At 39.8% G+C, this 21,373-nt stretch overlaps 4 protein-coding genes across 5 annotated transcripts; 2 read left to right on the top strand and 2 right to left on the bottom strand.

Moving 5' to 3' along the window:
* Positions 1 to 163: 163 nt before the first annotated feature.
* LOC113753935 (cystathionine gamma-synthase 1, chloroplastic) lies at positions 164 to 5,123 on the top strand. The gene is made up of 11 exons (XM_027298211.1): positions 164 to 826; positions 1,271 to 1,374; positions 1,624 to 1,697; positions 2,230 to 2,401; positions 2,634 to 2,693; positions 3,093 to 3,296; positions 3,399 to 3,485; positions 3,683 to 3,790; positions 3,911 to 4,006; positions 4,093 to 4,211; positions 4,779 to 5,123. The coding sequence occupies exons 1-11, from the start codon at positions 316 to 318 to the stop codon at positions 4,900 to 4,902; spliced, it is 1,659 nt and encodes a 552-aa protein (XP_027154012.1). The 5' UTR covers positions 164 to 315; the 3' UTR covers positions 4,903 to 5,123.
* Positions 5,124 to 7,392: 2,269 nt separating this feature from the next.
* LOC113754243 (SPX domain-containing protein 4) lies at positions 7,393 to 9,973 on the top strand. Its single transcript, XM_027298615.1, is given in 4 exon segments — positions 7,393 to 7,866; positions 7,868 to 8,003; positions 8,860 to 9,025; positions 9,207 to 9,973. Coding segments are annotated over 4 exon segments (933 nt in total). The 5' UTR covers positions 7,393 to 7,711; the 3' UTR covers positions 9,683 to 9,973.
* A 1,681-nt stretch (positions 9,974 to 11,654) lies between these two features.
* LOC113754164 (phosphate transporter PHO1 homolog 9) lies at positions 11,655 to 15,394 on the bottom strand. Of its 2 annotated transcripts, none has more exons than XM_027298517.1 (13): positions 14,800 to 15,394; positions 14,370 to 14,715; positions 14,153 to 14,201; positions 13,990 to 14,061; positions 13,766 to 13,895; positions 13,558 to 13,678; positions 13,180 to 13,432; positions 12,931 to 13,035; positions 12,790 to 12,834; positions 12,557 to 12,706; positions 12,194 to 12,472; positions 11,953 to 12,092; positions 11,655 to 11,761 (listed from the first exon to the last, which is right to left on the bottom strand). In XM_027298517.1, exons 1-13 carry the CDS (start codon positions 15,392 to 15,394, stop codon positions 11,668 to 11,670), a joined length of 2,379 nt encoding a protein of 792 aa, XP_027154318.1. In that variant the 3' UTR covers positions 11,655 to 11,667. The 2 variants fall into 2 exon arrangements, with proteins under 2 accessions (XP_027154318.1, XP_027154319.1); XM_027298518.1 differs by having other exon boundaries at positions 14,370 to 14,709; positions 14,803 to 15,394.
* Positions 15,395 to 17,341: 1,947 nt separating this feature from the next.
* On the bottom strand, positions 17,342 to 19,792 carry LOC113751236 (uncharacterized protein At5g39570). Its single transcript, XM_027295173.1, has 2 exons — positions 18,647 to 19,792; positions 17,342 to 17,758 (listed from the first exon to the last, which is right to left on the bottom strand). The coding sequence occupies exons 1-2, from the start codon at positions 19,691 to 19,693 to the stop codon at positions 17,666 to 17,668; spliced, it is 1,140 nt and encodes a 379-aa protein (XP_027150974.1). The 5' UTR covers positions 19,694 to 19,792; the 3' UTR covers positions 17,342 to 17,665.
* Positions 19,793 to 21,373: the final 1,581 nt, after the last annotated feature.

The raw sequence follows: 21,373 nt of genomic DNA, 5'->3' as shown, positions 1-21,373 counted from the left end.
ACCATTTTGGATCACGGACTAAATTTGGGGAACCATGATTATCTTTAATTTACAGCTAAAACTAACTAATTATTGAGAAAAATGGTCAACAAACTTGAACTTGCGCGGAAAGGGGAAAAAGACGACCGTAAAACGACACCAGTCTTTAGCCCGCCCCGCGTATTCTCAGAGTTCGGTGAGGAAAAAAGAGAGTAAACAGATCATCCAACGACTTCTGATCTCTCATTCTCTCCCTTGCATTCCTTTTGTTTCAGAGACGCGGGCAGGCCGCCAGGTTGAATTTCCAATTTTAACCTCCCAGCCACCAAAACCCTGATGGCTGTCTCCAGCTGCGCTAGCGCCTTCCGGCCGTTCGAGTGCCGTTCGGATCCCGACTTTTCCGGCCGTTTTCCTCGTCCGGAGTTCCCTACATCTGGCGCCGCTCGATTCTCCGCCAAGGCAAACTCGGTGACTCAGGGATTTCCGGTTGGCAGTCTGTCCTCTTCTCTCATCTTTAGGTTTCCGCCGAACTTCGTCAGGCAGCTGAGCACTAAAGCTCGGAGGAACTGCAGCAACATCGGCGTCGCTCAAATCGTCGCGGCCTCGTGGTCAAACAACCAGCAGGGGGGTTCCACTTCTCCCACTCCAGCGGCTAAGGCCGTCGATGCTGCTGCCTCAGCCTCTGTCGTTGCGCCTGTTGAGTTTGAGACTGGCGTCGTGGAGGAGAAGGTGGCTGCTGCGGTGGAGAGTGGTTTTTCTGATGGTGTAAATGTACAGCCTGACGATTTGGTTGATGCCAAATACTCTTCATTTTTGACCTGCGACGGCAGCGTCGCCATTCATGCTGGTATGGTTATGAGAAAATTTAGGTTTTCGAGAACCTATCTTCTTCCCTGATCTATCTATATTAAACAAATTTCTCTATGCAAGTTTTCTTTGATTTACAGCTATGCAGGCATCGTTACGTCCATAAAAGCGTTTTTGTTTGTGTGTGCACAGATAATATTGCGTGATCATTCAGATTTGTTGTCTTGTTTTTAATGTAAAAAAGGAAGTTTTTTATTTTTTAACTTTTAATTTTTTTATTTTGTTTGGGAGAGAAAATGGGGGTCCACTTTTGCAGGTTACCTTTGTAAAGGTTTACAAGTATGCATGGGAAAGTTACCTAACAGAGTGATCTTATTGTGTTAATTATATGTTCAATTGCTCATTTTTCTCCCTGTTTAATGTAACTAGAATGGAGCTGTTTACGTTTTATGCATTAACTTGTACTCTTGCTTTCTTTTGCCAGGTGAAAGATTGGGTCGCGGCATTGTTACTGATGCGATAACTACCCCTATTGTTAACACATCTGCTTATTTCTTCAAGAAAACTCAAGAACTCATTGATTTTAAGGTATCTTGTAGCACTAGATTATCTTCTAGTCGTGCATTAAGCGCAATATTCCTGCTCCTGAAATAAGGCCATGTTAGAAATGACCAGCGTGCACTTGATATACATGCAATGTTAGCATAATGACTATGACGGTAGCTGTTTGGTAGGATGCCAGATGTCTAATGGAGTCATTTTTCAGTTACGAGTTCTTTGCTTTTCTGATGAATGTATTTTTGTTTACATGAATGTTGCTTCTGTCATCTTTTGCAGGAGAAACGCCATGCAAGTTTTGAATATGGACGCTATGGAAATCCCACAACTGTTGTAGCAGAGGAGAAAATAAGGTCTTTTCCCCCTAAAACCGTGTTCTATTATATATTCTGGGTTAAAAACAAAAAAGGCCCCTGTGGTATACCTTTTTATCGAAATCGATAAATAACCCACACACACCCACCTAATTTAAACAAATGCAGGAGTTAATCGAAGACCGGCCCTGTGGTATACCTAATATATAAAAAGTCCCCCGTGATTTTAAAACATACAAAACGACACCTTATGTTTTGAACTAAGTTGTAAACTAACAGAATTCGGTAAATTTAACGAAAATGACGGTCTCGCCTGTTAAACTTACCGGATTCCGTTAAGTTGATCGTTAAATTTATTGGATTCCGTTAAGTTTATCGGATTCCGTTAGTTTTACAATTTAGTTCAAAATATGAGATGTTATTTTGTACGTTTTGAAACCATAGGGGGCTTTCCTATATATTAGATATACCACAGGGAGTTTTTTTGTTTTTAACCCTATATTCTGTATTAACATGCAGCACTTTAAGAGTTGAATATATGTAAATTGATGTGTTCGTTTAATTGACACAGTGCACTGGAGGGAGCTGAGTCAACCTTGATAACTGCCTCTGGTATGTGCGTGAGTACTTGCGTGCTCTGGGCTTTGGTGCCTGCTGGGGGGCATATTGTTACAACCACAGACTGCTATAGGAAAACTCGGGTATTCATCGAGAGGGTGCTAATACCCAAAACAGGAATCACGGTATGGTAACTGCATAGAAATTGGTCTTTCATGCATGGTATTATTCTTCCCTTGAATTTGTTCCCCGTGAAGGAGCTTTTTGGTTCTTCCTAGGGCAGGGATTGGAGTTGCGGATATGTTTCTCATCTAATTTATTGTTGTCTGAACCAGCATCATGCGCATATGCAATTATACTTTGTTTTGCAATTTTTGTGTGTAGTAATGTACTTGCTTGTCATATTCCCAAGTGCAGGCTACAGTCATTGACCCTGCTGATATTGGAGCTTTGGAGGCTGCATTGAACGAGAAGCAAGTAAGTTTGGGTGCATCATTACCCTGTTACAATTAATTAGTCTCAAGCTTAGGGAACAATTGACCTGAGTTAAGGCACACTTGAGTAATTCGAGCTGTATATTTTTAGCTTGACATACCTGAAATCTTTCATATTGACTTGGCTTGATTTCAGCATGTACAAGTCAACCATTGATTTCAAACAAGGTTTTTCTAACTTATATTGATTTGAAACATTATTAGCAGTCTTGATTAATTTCGCCACTAGTAAAAATGCAAGATCTCGAGGTTTGAATTTTATTCAGATAATTTCTGTAGCAATCAGGCTTACAATAGTTGATTCAACTGTTTTGCTGCCATGCTCAAGTTTCTAGAGCAAGTAACTACTGTGCTGACTGAGTGTTATCACTTTTCCATCCAGGTGTCCCTTTTCTTTACGGAGTCTCCAACTAATCCATTTTTGAGATGTGTAGACATTGAGCTGGTTTCAAAGCTTTGCCATGAAAAAGGAGCCTTGGTTTGTGTTGATGGAACCTTTGCATCTCCAATCAACCAGAAGGCCCTTGCTCTTGGTGCTGATCTTGTTCTACATTCGTTAACAAAATATATTGCAGGCCACAATGATGTATGTGGGGCTAATTTTTGTTTCTAATACTGTCATTTATCAATGACTTTGAAGCTATTTTAATGCAGGTAAACATTAAGAGCATGTCGTCTTTTGTTGCAGGTCCTTGGAGGTTGTATCAGTGGTCCAGAGAAATTGGTCTCTGTAGTACGTGATATGCATCATATTCTGGGTGGTACCCTCAATCCTGTGAGTATACTTGATTGAGATTTATCCCATGGTGTTTTACTTTATTTGAGGTTTAGAACTTCAGGTCTTGATGTAAAAGATATCCTGGGCAGTAGTTGATCTTTGTCTTATTTGTTGGAGAGGAGGCTTATAATTTGTATTTGCTTTTGTCATTTTTTTAAATTGTATAAACAATGATGCTTTTTTCCCATGGTCAGAATGCCGCTTATCTGATCATTCGAGGCATGAAGACGCTGGATCTTCGCGTACATCAACAAAATTCAACAGCATTGAGGATGGCCGAGATTTTAGAGGCGCATCCTAAGGTTCTGGTTTTAGTACTGGTTTTCAAACTGAAAGTTTAATCTGTAAGCAAAGGTTCCATAATCTTCTTAAAACCGGGGGGCTTCCTTTCTCTAACGTAACTAAATAAACATGAGTTGCAGGTGAGACGTGTCTATTATCCAGGCTTGGCAAGCCATCCAGAGCATCACCTCGCAAAGCGGCAGATGACTGGTTTTGGTGGCGTGGTTAGTTTTGAGGTGTGTTTTTCTGCCTCCTATTTTCCCTGTTTTGACGTTGATTTTCCGGTATCTCTGTATTAAGTGAATTACAATTTACTTATTAGGTTGATGGAGAGCTATACACGACTGCAAAGTTCGTTGATGCGCTGAGAATCCCTTACATTGCCCCCTCTTTTGGAGGCTGTGAGAGCATCGTGGACCAACCAGCAATAATGTCTTATTGGTATGTATCTGGTCTTACTGGTATACCAATTCTTGTTGCCTTATTTGTACTAAGCATTGATTGTGTATCCCCCTGATATTGGTGCTTGCAACATGTTCCAAATTTTTGTGTTTCTTCATCTGCACTACTCATGATTTGGGGGAATATGATATGATCAATAAATTCTGAGAATTGATGCTCTCCTCAAAATATCCCAGCTGCATGCCAATAATGATTTTGGAGAATTTGATATGTTAGGTAGATTCTGAGAATTGATGTTGCCTCAGAAGTTCCCATCATTGCGGTGGTGGTTTACCAATTGGCTTTTGAGCCACTACTTGCATTAATAAACTTGTATCCTATAAGAATACTATAAATGATGAAGCAGTATTGGAGTGATCAAATGAGTATGCTATTGAATCAATTTTCCTTAGAAGCAGCCTAGGCCATTTATCAGGCCATTCCCATCTGATAGCTAATGAAAACATTGAATGCTAAAAATGTGAAGTATAAACTTTGTGGCACCAAGTATCATTTTCATGATGCTAGAAGTTGATGGTTGTTATTTTTCCATTAAATTGCAATCAGGGATCTTCCCCAGTCAGAGAGGGCTAAGTATGGAATTGTGGACAACTTGGTTCGGTTCAGCTTTGGGGTTGAAGGCTTTGAAGACCTGAAGGCTGATATCCTTCAGGCTCTGGAGACTATATAGGACGTCTGACCTGCACCAACATTTTTCACTGTCTTTTCCAAATGTGCCATTTCCCTTTAATATGTTTTGATGTTCAGTTGATGTTTAACTAGGAAAGTGCTCGCTCAATGTAGGTGCAAAATCACCAGAAGAATCCTTCCATTTGTTTCCTATTTTGTTCGAGTAAAATGATTTGCTCAATATTTATTGTTGGAGGAATAGTTCATGGAGTCTTGTCTTCATCGCATATTTCTTTTTTGAGTTGTAGCGTTGACTTTTCGCCTGTGGGGGTTTAACACCGGAGTCGTGTTGACCTGTGCACTAGATTATTGTGGAGGCAGGGCAACTTGAAGAGTCATATGGATTTGTTTGGATTGGCCTTTATTTTTCCAAATATAATTGTTTATATCATCATTACAAATTTTAATACACCTTTTTACCTTCTCAATTATCTTTTCATCTCACATACATCACATCACAAAAAGTATTACAGTAAAAATATTTCAAATAACTTACAATCCAAACAAATCCATAGTTGTTCCTTTGGGCTTGGATAAGAAATTTTAAAAATTTATGCTTAAGCTGTCCTTGAAAGTTGTAACACAAACTTTATTTAGTCATAAACCCTAGATCTGATTTTATGCTAAATTGCCCTTCTTATGATCTACATACAGTGTCAAAGAGTACAAGCTCTTTGTTGATTAGTAGTATACATTTGCCAGTCTTTGACCATGCGTTCCGAAATAAGCTTCCTGGAAGGGGGAAGGATCCTCAATCATCATCTGGTAACCTGCTAAACCAAAGAGTTTCGAGTTTCCCCATAGGTTAAAATATGTGGGGGGTCAAAGTCCAGAAAATGTTGCAAGTGGGAATAGGCCGGCGCTGCGCCTGCGCGTTTGGAATGATCGAGAAACTGTTAATTTGAAGGCTAATTCGTCTTTTTGGTGCAACTCCAAATCTTGAGTTTTGATCTGCGCATACGGTCTCTTCCTTAGAAGTGTCTCCGTGGTGCTGAAATGATATTTATATGTATACCATATATACTATAGAAGAAGGTGATTGGGGTTGACATTAGAATAACATTTATGGTCATTATATGAAGTTTCATTATGGTCACTGTATGAACTTTCATTTTTGTTCCTATAAACAAGGTTTTGAAACCCAGACCGTTTATTGATCCAGAAAAATGAAGGGATCAAGAGTCTGATTCAATCGTTGGGCTGTTCGTTATTAATCTGTGATGTTATAAATATTATTAATAAATATTAAACATTCAAAAAATAAATAAATATTTGTAGAAATTTAATTCATATTATTAAATGTAATCACTTCAATTCTTATTCTATTATTCTAAGTAGTATTATTTGTTTAAGACTCAAAAATAGCTTTTAAAGTTAAAGGATTTTAAATAGCATTATTTCATATATTTTTAATTTTTCTAAATTATATGAGTGCTAGTTTATATGTTAAAAATTGAAACACTTAAAAGGCATTAACAAATAAATGAAATGCATTCAAGATTAAAAAAAAAAATATAGTCAATTATATATTATAAATGTTAAACAAGAGTTAACGTGTAATTGTGGAGGAAAAAGAGAAATGAGTAGAATAAGGTAATAATTGTTATTGTCTAATTAATTGAAGATAATTATGCATTAATGAGATTATTGATAAAATATTATTGATAAAATATGAGATTAGTGATAAAATATGATAAAATATTATTGTCTAATAATTATGCATTATTGATAAAATATTAAATTTGAAATGTCATTAATGAGATTAGTTGATCAAATTCAAAATTATTGACTTAATTAAGGTTGGATATTGAACTAGTCGGTTCTTCCAAAACCGTTTCGGGTCAACATTCAATGGTGGAACCGAATGGTTCAACTGGTTTAAATGAAAATTGATATAAATTGGTTTTTTAAACAAAGCCAGACCAAAAAGAAGGCGTTCGACGGTTCAACCTATTCGACCCGCCGATCTGAGTTGAATTTTAAAACATTGTCTATAAAAACTACTTTTATTTTAACTACTTATAACTATTCATGACTATTTTTTACTTTTAACCATTTAAATATATGTTTTCAACATAACTACCTCTAAGCATTGTGACTACCAATATAAAATTATTTCATGAAAATTTTTAAAATATTAAAGTTTGCTTCAATAACAAAAATTTTATTTAAAATATATGATCATAAAAATTATGTATTTTTTGATTGCACACACGATGGGTGCATTGAACGCTAATGCTGTGATAAGGCAACTCGAGATTTGAGAATTAAGGAGGCGCCGCGGGAGAGCAGAAGATTGATTATGCTTTTTGGTATTCCTCGGCGAATAATTAGCCGAAAGGAGAGAACCTTGGTAAGCTCCAAAAAAAAAGAGGGAAAAAGAAAAAACATAATGCACTGGCCCGTTGTCGTCGTACATCTTTTTATTATACCTACGCCTAAATGCGAGTACGACAAGGAGAATAATATGTAATGTATGCTCCTGGGGTGGGCTGCTCCGTCATGTCATCAGTCTCTATCCTTGAAAGTCCGAAATTCGAAAATTGTTGCATCCTCGTCCTCATGTCATTGCCATTATGGTCCAATTCCCAGAAGAGAATAGCATCCCCATCCCGTCGATGTTTATACCTCCTTCATAAAACCTGAGCGGCGCTAATAAGCAATAACCACTCTCTCTGTTACTCTTTTAATTAATATCCTGGCCCCGGGAAGTGGGGAATCTCATCCGAGTCATCCGTAATTCTCTGTTGGGCTCTCTTAAATTTGATTATCGTCCAAAATAAATACGTACCACTGCTTCTCCAAATTAGATGAAGTTTGGGAAAGAATTTAAGACCCATCTGGAAGAGACCTTGCCTGAATGGAGAGAAAAGTACTTGTGTTACAAGCCCTTGAAGAAGCTCCTCAAAAATATCCCCACCCCCGATGCCGCCCCCCGCCCCCGCCCCCGCCCCGCTCCCTCCTGCTGACGGCGACAACTACCCTCCTCCAGCTCCCTTCCCGGAGCTCCAGGACTGGTTCGTCAGAATTCTCACCGAAGAGCTTGAAAAGTTCAACGATTTTTACATTGATAAAGAGGAAGACTTCATCATCCGACTCCAGGTCTTATCCCTTTTCAATATGTGCTCCCTCTCTCTTACTCAATCGTCTTCTCGTTCTTTCTCTGTGTATTCTTGTATGTGCCTGAAAGATTAGGTTTTTGTTCTGCAATTAGTGGAAAATTTGTGTAGTTTGATCTCTCTCTCTCTCCCCCCCCAAAATTGTTTGTTGTGCTTAATAATTTGGAGCTCTTGACTAATTCAAAGGTCGCGGAATATGGAATCCTAGACAATGCAAGTGGAATAGAATCTTTGCTTTTTCTTTTCCTAGCTGTTGTAACTTAGTTGGCTACTAAGCTCTTATATTTGTTAGGTAGATAGGATCACATGTGCCGTAGCGGATTTTGTTTTGTGAGTTACAGATAGTAGTTTGATACCAGCATTCATCTGTTCTTGTTATTGTAATTGCGCTCATGTTTGTTTTGGGGTTTTTGTTTGCTGCGAGTGAACTAAATGATTCATCCAACTAGGATGATGTCTCCCTGACTTAAGAGGCCTTTAAATAGACCGGGTAGGAGTAGTTGACTGTTCATCAATTAGCCAAACAAATCAGAGAAACCGACCTTAAATTCATTTCCTGACCATATCTATTACTAAATGCTCTCCTTTCTGTGTTGGCCCAAACAGCTATTGTCGAACTCATTTTCTTTTCCTTTTAATTTCTTTAAAAGCCTTGGATTTTCAGGGGAATTCAAGTGGAAATATTCATCTTGATGATAATATATATTGAGCAGTTATGACAGAACTATATGGATATATCTTATCAGTATATGTGCACTATTACCTTTAAAAAGGTGGCAACCTGCTGAACTATCTTGTTCTGGTATTGTGCTAATACAAGTTAATTGGCAATATGACAGAAACTGAAGGAAAGAATTGAGCGGGTTAAGCATAGGGAGATCCAACATGGTGCTTCATATACAGACCGTGAATTTAGTGAGGAGATGATGGACATACGTAAGGACTTTGTTTCGATTCATGGGGAAATGGTTCTTCTGAAAAATTATAGCTCCCTAAATTTTGCAGGTAGGATGGTTGCAAAATCTCCTTGTTCTATAATTAGATATGCAATTATCAGTAAACCTTATTTCAGTAACTATAGTAGCTTTTAAGATTAAAAGGTGTAAGAAGACATTGTCATGAATATCTTTATCATACTGTTGGAGAATGTGAATAACTTCTAAGGGAGTCCTCTGTGCGTGCTTAGGTCTTGTGAAGATTTTGAAGAAGTATGATAAACGAACTGGAGAATTGTTGCGTTTGCGTTTTACACAGCTTGCTTTCCATCAGCCTTTCTTTACAACTGAACCGCTCACTAGATTAGTACGAGAGTGCGAGGCAAATCTCGAACTTCTTTTCCCGTTGGAAGCAGAAGTTGTTGAATCTACTGTTGTTGCAGAAGATAAGAATGGAGGAACATCATTAAATACGTCTATGGACACAACGCTGCCACTTGGGAAAGAAACTGCAGATATTTATCGAAGCACGCTTGCAGCCATGAGGACTATTCAGGGCCTAAAAAAGGCAAGCTCTACCTACAACCCATTGTCATTGTCAGCTATCTTTGGAAATCAGGATAATGACAGTACAGGTGATGTAACAGCAGAAAATTCTGCCGACTCTTTGTCCAGCCTGCAGAATGTGGACGAGGTAAACAACGAAGTGGCCTCTTCTCCGAAATAGGTTTCAGTGTTCTGGTTGCTTTATATTGAATAAGTTTTGGAAGTTGATATTGAAGACGTGTAGGTTTTCGGTATGCTAGTTTTTTTTTTTTTTTAACTTTGTTATCAGTTTTTTGTAGTTCAAATGATCTCTGTGCCTGTGTTATTATAATTGTGCAATAAGCTGCCAGCCAAATATTGTTAGTGGCAGAAATGTTGGGCATAAAATTGCTTAGTATCTTGGCTTTCTTTAGACTTGGAAAGGATTTGTGCATAAAGTTTTCAAGTTTACCATGAGCCCCTGTTCTGTTTATTTTTTTTCCTCTCAAGTAGGCAATCACTTGTTTAAATTATTTTAGATGCTGAGTTGCTGAAGATAAGCGATGGAGGTAAGTTGGAGCTTTCAGCAGCTGCATATGATGTTTGACTTTGTTTACAGAGAAACTAATCTGAACAGATTAATGGGCACTCATGTTGGTTGATGACTGCAATGGATTTACCATTGTTAATCATTTTAGATTTTTTTTTTTGTACCTTCCCACCCACAACTGTGAGGCATAGGATTTGAACCTTGAATCCAGCTGCAGGGAAGACTATAAAAGCCCTCTCCTGAATGCTAGACCAACCCTAGTGGTTCATTGTAGATTGCTTATTGGATATTTTTCTGACGTAAAAGCCGTTACCTTAGAAGTATAGCCATCTGGAGATTCCTTTGCCATCTTTGACTTGGTATTGCATTTTGATATGTTGCTGTTATCTGCCTCTGTTCATTTCTTCAAGACAAAACGGGGGTTATCCTCCCGCAAATTTACATTTATATGTATGTCTGTACAAACTACTAGCACTATATGTCTCTATGCATACCTACTAAAAGAGAAAGCTGCAATGTAATACTTCCTTGTTATAGATCAGCGGATACAGGCAGTTGTGGTTAAGAAATGTAAAAAGATGAAAGAGGAGCATTTTTCTTGTGCTGTACTGCTTTGTATACAATCGCGTACTCTTGTCCCCATCATGGTGAAAAAAGGTGTGGTACTGACTTGAACGCCCTGTACTTCCCAACATTGTTCAAATGCTAGTTCTCCAACCTGAACAGTCAAAATACGGGCACATTACCACCGGTAATGAGCAAAGTTTAGAATAGTAATTTATATGCGGCTAGAATATATTCAGTTTGGCCACCCCCAAGAGTAGAGTAGGCTAGACTAGATATGCCGTTACGGAAAAAAAATTTATATGCGGCTAATGTACCATGCCTTAAGAAACATGGGTTATATATGCAGCTAGATGCAGTGCATCAAAACAACGAGCGCATCCATCTGCTTGCTCTCAGTTCTTCGGCCTCAGCCCTCAATTCACTTACCTTTTCCTGACAACTTTGTTAAATCTCATCATCCAATCACCACAGAAAGAATGCAACCTTTCCCCGAAGTTGGCAACTGAATTAATTGTAAAACACTGCCCTGATCTTTTGTCATCTGATTTTTCAGCTTGTAATTCTTCGGCCCCTAACCCACCTGTCCTACCCGGCTTGCGTGCTACTATTTGAACTAATCTACTGATCTGACTGGGTAATCTTTAACACCCCAACCCCCTCTTCCACCTCCACACAAGTATACCAGATTTAATGACGGTGTGAAGATTCATGATTAGAATGAAATTCTTTGATCACCTCACCTGCCATTATTGAGGTCCCCAAAAAATGAAGAGCAATCCAGTTGAAACTGGTCCACCCAATTCAATTCAATGGTGCTAATTCCACTCGTTAATCTGGTGGTGTTCTTCGTTCCGGACGAGAAATGAGTGAAAGAAAATGAAGGGTCTGATGTGCAAACGTTTTTGTTGATTAATGCCTTATCTGCATTCTGTGGGATACTCATCAGCAAGAAAAAGAAGAAGTCAGGAAAATCAAACAAACTAAGGCAAAAAAAGATCAATTACATTACAAGAGATCATTACTAATCTCTGTCACCCAGATGCCATCTCACCTTAAAAGGTACAATGGGGTTACCTATTTTTCTCTCCGTCGTGGTAAAAAGGCAGTGGTACCGACTTAAACGCCCTGTACTTCCCTACGTTATTCAAGTGCTCGTTTTCCAGCCTGCACAGTCAATATACAGCGACATAACCATCAAGATTAAGCAACTTAAGTATGCTGCTAAATTGCCGCCGTGCACCAAGATTACTTTTCTAGATTTCCTGGTCCTACAATTTGCATTTCTTACTGTAACGAGGACAAGTAACATCTATAGCAACTGCGAATGTCGTTCCTTCATTGTAAATGCATCAGACCTGAAGAAGTTCCAGATGCCTCGCCGAAGGATTTCGAGACAGGCAACGACTGCAACTAAGGCTTTCCTGTGGAGGAATGGTGCTTCTTGCAAATCAAGAACCAGCTGCATCCACACAAGTCTTAACAGGATATTAATGACCTGCCATCAGGTGATCAGATTCCTTAGATAAGGCCCCCCAAAAAAAATATTCTTTTGGTTACTGGATTGACAAGAGCCGTTTAGTCAATGGCAGTACTTACGATGGCAGCAAAGTAAATCTTCTTGTTAGATATGAGGAGCTTATCTCTGAGCCAGGGGTTTTTGGAATTTCTTCGCAAGAGACCCCAATCCATTACAATGTCCCAGTACGCGCTGCCAATTGTAGTAACTCCAGAACTGGCAGCTGCCATAATCTTCCAAAAGGTACCTCTTCTGAGATCATAAATAGTCCTCATCACAACAGCAACAATTGTTGAGAAATACTTGAGCCCATTAAGCACTTGCACAGGATCGCCTTCCTCCAACCACCGACGCAGACACTATTTGTACAATAACATTTTGTAGTACATTTAGTTGTTTGAGTTACGGGTATCAGAATTTGACCGAAAATATAGCATAGGTACCTGAAGAAAGCGAGCCCAAAAAGGAACGACTGCTATAATGATGTAAAAGATTTGATAAACTTGACTCTCCTGGCATCTGTTTGATCTCCTTTTGAAGTCTCCCCAACCATAGTAACAGACATAGAATTCCAGGCTCCTGAAAGCCTGAATCTGTGTTCACATAGCAGACAATCTGGGAATGAGTTAGTGGGGTAGTTGGAACTCTTAAAAGTTGCAGAGAGCATTTTTCGGACCTGGCTAGTGAGCTGATCGGCCAAGAAAAAGTCCGGGAGAGAAACCTACAAGATGCAACTCGGCACAACAACATCAGATGATTTTTTATCCGGATCAGTAGTTAGTATGTGCAGTTCTCCATCTGAAGGTTCCGCAGATACCTTGTAAAGAGGGGCACAGAGACAGCGCCATGAGCATTGAATAAGAAAGAAGCGGCTTGAGCGATATATGGTGTTGAAAGGACAAAAGAGTATAAAAAGCACTACCTGCAAGTTATGTTATTGTCAAACCACCTTTACCAAATGGTTAAAATCAAAAGTATTAAATTCCCTTGCTGTTTGGACAGTTGAAACTAGTCCTGTAGAAAATATCCTTAATAAAGCAAATATGATTGTCTCCAGTAGGCTTACAGTTACAAGGCCTAATGGCACCAATTCAGTGATTGTCCTGTAGCTTTTGGTTCCAGAGTCCATTTCCATATCCAGGTTTGAAAGCACAGCAGCCAAAGTGAGTACTGAAAGACCAGAAGCAAGGAGGAGGACTTCTCTATAACCAACGAATTCTTTGAATCCAAATATAAAGGGATAGTTAACTCGAAAACACCTCCAGAGATACATATTCACGGCAAATAGGACCATATGTAGGACGATGTAGCCAAACAAGCTGCAATGATGATGTCCTTCGTTATTAAATTGAATGTGATATATAAAATTCTCTCATATCATTACTAACCAGAATGACACTAAAGAAGGAAAATGAAACAATATATTTTTCTAGCCAAATATCACCTGTAAAGTGGGAATATATTTTCCATGTATCGTCCTCGTTCCTTACTATTAAGAAGGTTTCTTGCATGGATGGAGACTATAATGGCTGCTACCAGCGCGATCGAGCAGCCAGAGAAGAGACCTGCATGGCAGATTGGTTCAGAAATTTGCAAGTCATGTAAATGTGCTCCAGGATAGTTGGTGAAAGATGACCGCTTACAAAACTTACCCAAGAAAAATGTTACACTATGCCTCTCTCTGTAAGGCTGTGGCCTTAAAAGTCTCATGCCTTCCCTGTGATTTCCATTGGCGAAGTGCTTTATGATCGTAGCCTCCACTCTTTCTGTTAGTCTAGTAATCTGATGGAATCACAGAGAAAGACAGAGCAAAATGTTCATATATTGTGCGTAATTCTGCTGAACTAAATGAGCGTGTTATGAATCAGATTAAAACCTCATCAGAGTTCCCTAGATAAGAATTGTCAACCATTTCTAGATAAGTTTTTGATGCACTCCTTGATGTGATCTGCTTGATCACAAATCAGCTAAATTTTAAGATTCTGGAAATCAGAAGGAGACTTTGAATCTTGAGTTGACTGAAAACTTGCAATTTATACCTTGTCATACTTCTTCATGATCTTAGAGAAAGCCAATAAATTCAAGAAGCTGGCACAAGAAGGAAGAGGTAGTCACACTACTAAATTCTGCATAAGCCTCTATTTATTTATTTATTTCATAAAACGTTGATGAAGAAAAGAAGAAGAAGAAAAGTTGATGAATGTCTAGCTAAACAACAGCAGATGAAGAAGAGAAGTTATTATCTTTTATTGGTACCAGTAACTTTTAAGGAGTCGAAGCTTTTGATGAAATTGAACAAATGCCTGTTTGATTTTGTCCTCTGCTTTCTTTAACTCCTCCTTGCTGAATGACAGATCGGATTTTGAGCTCACAAAGACGTTTTTCAAAGTTGAGACAGGAGTTTCTGGTTCAACATTGACCCTTACATGATCCAAGACTTCTAATTCAGGAAACGCGAATCCCTCAGCAACATTTAAATTGCTTTTGTCTCGCATCCTCTGATGATTGCTCTTTGATTCCCTGCCACCTGTTCTCATTTGATCCTCAGAAATCCCTTCACTGCCCATCTCAACTTCTTGAATTGCATCCATATGAGACATTGCTACAACTTTGTGAAAAGACCAACATCAGCTCCTACAGGATAACAGAAGCAGGTAGTATGGACTATCCTGATAATATTATTTACCTTGTTTGCCAACATTATTCGAATGAACAACCGAATCTGGTGGTGGGGCTCTACCATTTGTACTCTTGTAGGCACCATTTAGTTGCATCAATGGATTATCAACCTTGATTCTCAGAGCAATGAGAGCATCCATCTGCTTACTCAATTCATCTGCCTCAGACTTCACTTCATTTAACTTGGCCTTGTAGAATTTGAGTACTTTGTTGAACTCGTCATCCAACCTCCTGAAGAATACAAGCTCATATTCTCCCCCTTCTTCAGAAGACATTAAGAACATGGTTTGGTAGCTCCCTTCTGAGTCATGGTCTTCTGGTTGTTGAGCTGCACTGACTAGTATTACCTCATCCTCGTTATTCTTTCCAAGGGAACTTCGCAGACTGTTGTGATAACCGGTCAGGCCACTGAAGGCTCTATACAGGGAGAGCCTTCTCTTTAAGGTACCTTTTGGGGTCATCAAGTCTGATGCTGATGTTGATGCATTTCTGTGTCTGAAATTCCAGACATCTTTCAGCAACTTCTTGAGAAAATTGTAGTCCATATAGGCTTGCTGCCATTCCTGCACCATCTGGGAAACAAACTCCTTTCCAAACTTCATCTTTTACCTATTGAGTCAGGGAAGGCACCGTCTTTTGTTTGTGGGATGGCTATGCAAATTTTTCTCTAAAGAAAATGAGGAAAAGTTTTAATGCATTGTTTTTTGTTTTTCCGGACGGCTTTGCAAATGCAGGTACATGAGAGAGAGCGACAGTGTGATTGCCTTGACAAGATTGTACATCATCAGTCCTCTTTATTCTTAGTTGGCGTTTTCTCTTTGTCTTTGCCTCTCGTTGTCTCTAGTGATTAATCATTACTATTTCATTTGATCAACCAATAGCGAATTGGTCTGCTCTTTATTAATCATTTCAGGGTTATCAAAGTTGTTAGACGCATTCTTTCAAAGAAGAAATCTTTCTGAACGCCATTTGTGCCAAAAACAACAACTACTACTCAATTAGACAGTATGGTAGTAGTAATATTAGTACGCAACCGTACAACATGCATGACGAGTTCATGCACGTCTTAATCTGGCAACATTTCTCCAAACATGGAGGTGTCAGGTCCCTCCTTTGACTGTAAGTTGAGGATGTTTGCGTTTTCAATTTAGGATTTTCTTAAATATTTCATCTGCAAATATTTGAAGTGAGTGTTTAGTTCCTTAAGAATCTCTCAATAACTCCTTTAGATCTACTCCTCTCGTTAATTTAGAATAGAAGCAGAATAAAACTATTGCGTCGATTAAAAAAAAAATAACTGAACCAAAAAAAAAATCACTCCCTCCCCCCGAAAAAAAAACCCCACCAAAGGAATTGTTTTTCTCTATTTGTGAGTCACTAACGTTTAGCACTTGGGACAAATTCATCTGTTCAAAAAAAGCCCTTTCTCAACATTTGGATTAAACAAGGTATCTAACTCATTCCACAGCCACCTAATCCAAAATTAGGAGCAACAGCTCTGTGTAACACTAGAATTGAAATGACCCGCGAAGAAGAAAAAGAAACAGTAAAATAGCTCCAACGTACTTACTTCCTACTTAATCACCTTCCTTGGTTGAATAGGTCCTCAGACGTTTCCATGCAATTCAATGTTTGCTAACCCACTCCTGCCTGCTCTCTGATAATTTGGTAAACCTGCCGCTGGATTTAAGCTTCGGACTACTCAATAAATTAAATGAAAATTCAGGGTCCCATGAAACGCTTAGTACTCGTATCTTATCGCACTTAACAACAGAATAGATACTACTTTCTTCATTGGCATGTCGGAATTCTTATTACAACTTGTCCTATTATTAGTGGGCGATCGACTCATTTGGGAGTTTGATTGGAAAAGACAATTTACCTGTATTGTTGTATTTAGCTGGTGCCCTGTTGATGCAATGGTTGCTAGTAGATTTTTGTGTTTTAAAGAATTCCCAAGCAATGGACCTCCATCCTTCATTTTGACCTTTGCTCTGAGTCTTGCTGTTACTATAGTTGAATTCAACGTTTGTATGGTTGCTGTCGGAATCTATCCACTCTTTTCTTCCCGTTCCCTTGTAGAAGAGGGATCATAGATTTTTATACATATCATTCCATTTTTTGTTTTCCTCATTCTGAGGTTTGAGCACAATGAAATTGATGATTATGCTGCCACAATTCAAATGATGCTAAAAGTCCCGCAGAAAATGACCTAGAATGAAAAAATTGCCATACAAGATTTATATTGACGTCCAGGACAAAATGAACTAGAATGAGCAGGCCTTGTATGATTACTCTTTCTTTCCCTTGCTCACCTTGTAGTTTTATGTACAATCTATTCTTTTACAGCAAGGGAATGAGTATGATCGTTCAAGTACATGGCATTGTCGAGATTATTCAATAGCCAAAAGTGTATCTTAAAATACTATTAGACAGACGTTGCAAGAACATGGCATTCTTCTCTTGCTTAATTCCCGAGATGGAAGAATTCCAGAATCAATCCAGAATCAAACCATTATGCGAAACTTTAAAGCCACAAAAGCAAGTCATGGAGACCAAAGCCAATAATTTTCAAATTTGACATGAAAAGCAACTTAGCTGCACTTAATCAGACAAGGGGAATATCCACAACACCTTCCCAGGTACTTGGGATTTCACTTATCGGCTTACAATCAAAAGCAAAAGGCTGACGATCTCACACAATTAACTTGAGTCTGCATAGCTCTAGTCTATTTATTTCTTCTCAAAGATACTGCAACAATATATGCTTAAAACACGCGAACACTGAAGGGAAGCATGCCAACCCCTTATTCAGTAATAGTAGTGGATTGAAATAACATGAACCCCTAGCAGACCACCACTTGCCAGTTTGCTCACTCATCGTCATAGTCTTTGCGGTGGTGGTGCTGGTGGTGATGCTTGTAGCGATGTTTCTTTTCCTCATCATCATCAGAGCCCTCGCCGCCCTGCCAATGTAAAAGCATGACATTGTAAATCAAACCAATCGTAACAAGTACATAAAAAAATATATATATATATATATATATCATTATACATAATTCCCCCCCAACTCTTCTTGAGTATAAAATATACTTAAAAAGAACATCATCAGTGTAATGGTGACAATAACATCTGCAGCATGATCTACATGCTGATTCCGCTGCAACGGACTAGTTACGGCAAAACAAAACAGAGACATCATTGAGCTACTGTCCTTTGATCTCAAAATAATTCAATCATCTTCTAAGTTTTCTCTGTTGTTATACGCTTTATCCTTTCATCCCTTCGTTCTCATGTTTTTTATGTGCATGCATGGATATGCGTAAGTGCAAAAAATCACTCTTATTTCACGTGATGCTTAAACAACGTATGACAGATTTATACAAACGTCAAATGCATCTCAGTGCTCAATCAATACGGAAATTCACATGAAACAAGGACACTGGTTTACACAAATTCCCAATCTTAAACACTAGTAAACCAAGCAGGATAAGAAACAGAACCACTCCAATGCCCCTATTCAATCATAAATTAGTTCTGCCGCCAATAAACCACAAAAAAACAGGGATAAATATGTTACCCCCGACTGCCTTTAACTGCAGTAGTTTCTTGCCATGCACAAAAGCTGTAATCTATAAGGCAGTGCGTACTAAAATGAAGAGAGTACCCAAAAAAAATTCCAAAGCACTAGCCAAGTGAAGTAGGAGTATATATGACAGCCATAATTTGAGAACAAATTTCAAAAGGGAGACACAATAAATCCGAATGGCAGAATAATGGGCAAAAAAAACTGCGGGAAAACAAAGGCAAGAAAAAAGAAGAAAAACTAGAGCAAAAGTTGGGAATGGCTTTACATATTTCTTGCGGCCATAGCCTTCGTCGTCATCATCACGGCTCCCATAGCTGGGCTTCCTGTACTCCTCTTCCTCAGACCTTCCATAGCTGGGCTTCCTGTATTCCTCTTCCTCAGACCTTCCATAGCTGGGCCTCTCATAGCTTGATCCTCCATACCTACCCTCACTCTCCTGACTCTCGTAACTCGGCCTCTCAGGTTTCCTTCCATATCCTCCATACCCACCACTCTCCTCCTCGCCATAGCTCGTCTTCCTGGCATTCCCGGATCCATACTCCGATGTGGGCTCCTCATACCCGCTCTTCCGGCCGTATCCGGATCCGTATTCGGAAGTTGGCTTCTCATAACCACCGGATCCTAATCCGGAAGTTGGCCTCTCGTAACCACCGGATCCATATTCGGAAGTTGGCCTCTGGTATCCACCGGATCCATATTCGGAACTTGGTCTCTGGTATCCACCAGATCCATATTCCGAGCTAGGCCTCTCATACTCCGGTTTCCGGCCGTACCCGGATCCGTACTCCGAGGTAGGCCTCTCGTATTCGGAGCCGGGCCTCTGGTACCCAGATCCATATTCAGAACTAGGTGGCTTCGTGCGACCGTATCCCTCGGATCCGAAACCGCCGCCTCCGTACTCGCTCTCTCCACCATAGCCACCGGCTCCGGGACGGTTCACGCCAGGCTGGAAGGCGTAGTTGGGCTGAGGGTTGTCATGCCCATAGCCCCCAACATCCCCAGATGGGGCCCCGTAGGAAGGTGGAGGGGGACCAGGGCGGCCGGGGCGGGGCTTGGGGCGAACATAACTTTTGTACTCATTTTCGAGGGCCTGGTCACCGTAGGCGGAGGGCTCAGCATAGGAGGAGTACTGGGGGCGGTCGTAATCGAAGGACTCGGAGGTTGATGAGGAGCTGCGGTAGCAGGTTTCCTCGGAGGGAGGAAGTGGGCGGCCGTAAGTCAGAGAAATGTCGTATCCACCACTGTATGGGGTGGGATCGTACTCATCAAAGTCCTCGACGTCATCGCTGTGATCTTTTCGGAAGTAAGACATGGTTTGTTGATTGGTCCTGCTGCTCTTTTGCTGAAGAAGAATGCAAACTGGTGATTTTGATCTTGATCATCCGGTGATCAACCTTCCTCTCTTCCCTTCCTCCAATATATACTACATGTGAAGGGTAGAAGACGGAGGAGAGATTCTCGTCTTGTACGCTGTCGTTTTAGATGGGCTAAAATGCCTAAAATTACTTCGATAGCGCCACGTGCCTGCAGATTTACTATGATTTTACGTATATGGACGCTTAATGACCAATTTACCCATGTCGACAACAAGATTCCATTCCTGCCCTCCTCTCAACCTGACAACATTTCTCCATTTTTTTTTTTTGTCGACACAGGGGTGTTCGGGTCAATCCTTACGGGGCCCGACTAATCCCCTGCGGCTCGGGAGAGGAGGCCCTACTCCACACCGAACACGTTAACAGCGGGACTCGAACCCTGGATAAGTCAGGAAGGTTGCCATACCCTAAGGAGAGGGAACAGACCGCTCAAGTTACCCCGCGGGGGTAAAGACCAGCCACGTAGAGTGGCAAGTTGTGGGAGGCAAGGGTTGAACCCTGACCTCCAGCATTCCCAAAGAAGGGGATGACCACTGGACCAAATGGCCAGTGGCCTGACAACATTTCTCCATTCTCGATTGATTTTTCCGGACGCGGGGAACAACCGCTCCGGAAGGTGTAACACCATTTGTACATGGTGTAACATCATCTGTACAATGTGTAACAATTGAACAACAGCGAGTAAAATAAAACAACATTTTTGTGGGTCCCACACGGCGTGAAAATCGAGTTACAAGACGTGATCTGAGTCGCACAAATTTTTTTAGCTTCATCCAGGCCGTGAACTGCCTGGGACGGTTGTCAGACACAACCGTCCAGGCCCCTCGTCCGATTTTTCCCCTGCTTTTTGTCTCAGCCGTTGATATGCTGCCCGTACTATTCCCAGTTCCCCGTATGCATGCCAAGTAGCAGAGTCGGTCCACCAGTATCTACTTCCACCATTATCGACCTGTAGCACATATTTTGCTAGCTAAAACAAGAGACAAGAAAACTTGTACCAGCATCAAATATATTAAATTAAAAAATAAAAGAATTATAATCTCTGGAAATTCTAAAATCTGAAAAAGCTAATTCTAATATTTCTTTTTAAAAAGGCTTGTTATTTCCTACAATTTGAGCGTAGATAACAAATAATTTGGTTGATGATTGAGTACTTGAACCTTTCATCGTCACTCGAACCTTCACTTTCAATCTTCAAGCCTTTGACGTGTATGGAAGAATTTGTTCAACTTGATTTTGACTTGAACATAATGATTTGTTTGACTTTATTTATTTTTCTTTTTTGGACCAATCGGTAATTTCCAAACTAACCTATTTAAGGGATGAAACAGGCTCTGTTTGGATTCCTCAATTTTTGAAAAATAATTTTTTCATATACAATGTTACAATAATATACGAAGAAAAATAACTCCAAAAATATCATATTTATACAATATATCAAAAATAACTTCAAGTATATATAAAAAATTACATCACTATCCATCACTCTCTACCATCACGGCCACCATCCCCACACCCACGACCTTCTCTCGCTCTCTCTCTCTCTCTCCGTCCAGCTTTCCTCCTCTTTTTTTTCTCCTCCTTTCTCCTTTCCCTTTCTCCGCCCCTCAATTTCC

Source organism: Coffea eugenioides, chromosome 11, assembly GCF_003713205.1.
Source record: "Coffea eugenioides isolate CCC68of chromosome 11, Ceug_1.0, whole genome shotgun sequence".
NCBI classification, from domain to species: Eukaryota; Viridiplantae; Streptophyta; class Magnoliopsida; order Gentianales; family Rubiaceae; genus Coffea; species Coffea eugenioides.
This window is presented reverse-complemented; position numbering and strand designations above follow the sequence as displayed.

Coding starts and splice junctions, on each gene's coding strand:
- LOC113753935 (XM_027298211.1), top strand. CDS start 316: ATGGCTGTCTCCAGCTGCGCTAGCGCCTTCCGGCCGTTCGAGTGCCGT. Junction 1,698..2,229: donor GTAGCAGAGGAGAAAATAAG/GTCTTTTCCCCC, acceptor TAATTGACACAG/TGCACTGGAGGGAGCTGAGT. Junction 4,212..4,778: donor CCAGCAATAATGTCTTATTG/GTATGTATCTGG, acceptor AATTGCAATCAG/GGATCTTCCCCAGTCAGAGA.
- LOC113754164 (XM_027298517.1), bottom strand. CDS start 15,394: ATGAAGTTTGGAAAGGAGTTTGTTTCCCAGATGGTGCAGGAATGGCAG. Junction 14,202..14,369: donor CGACTCCTTAAAAGTTACTG/GTACCAATAAAA, acceptor TTCTTGTGCCAG/CTTCTTGAATTTATTGGCTT. Junction 13,036..13,179: donor TGCCATTAGGCCTTGTAACT/GTAAGCCTACTG, acceptor CATAACTTGCAG/GTAGTGCTTTTTATACTCTT.
- LOC113751236 (XM_027295173.1), bottom strand. CDS start 19,693: ATGTCTTACTTCCGAAAAGATCACAGCGATGACGTCGAGGACTTTGAT. Junction 17,759..18,646: donor GCTATGGCCGCAAGAAATAT/GTAAAGCCATTC, acceptor TTACATTGGCAG/GGCGGCGAGGGCTCTGATGA.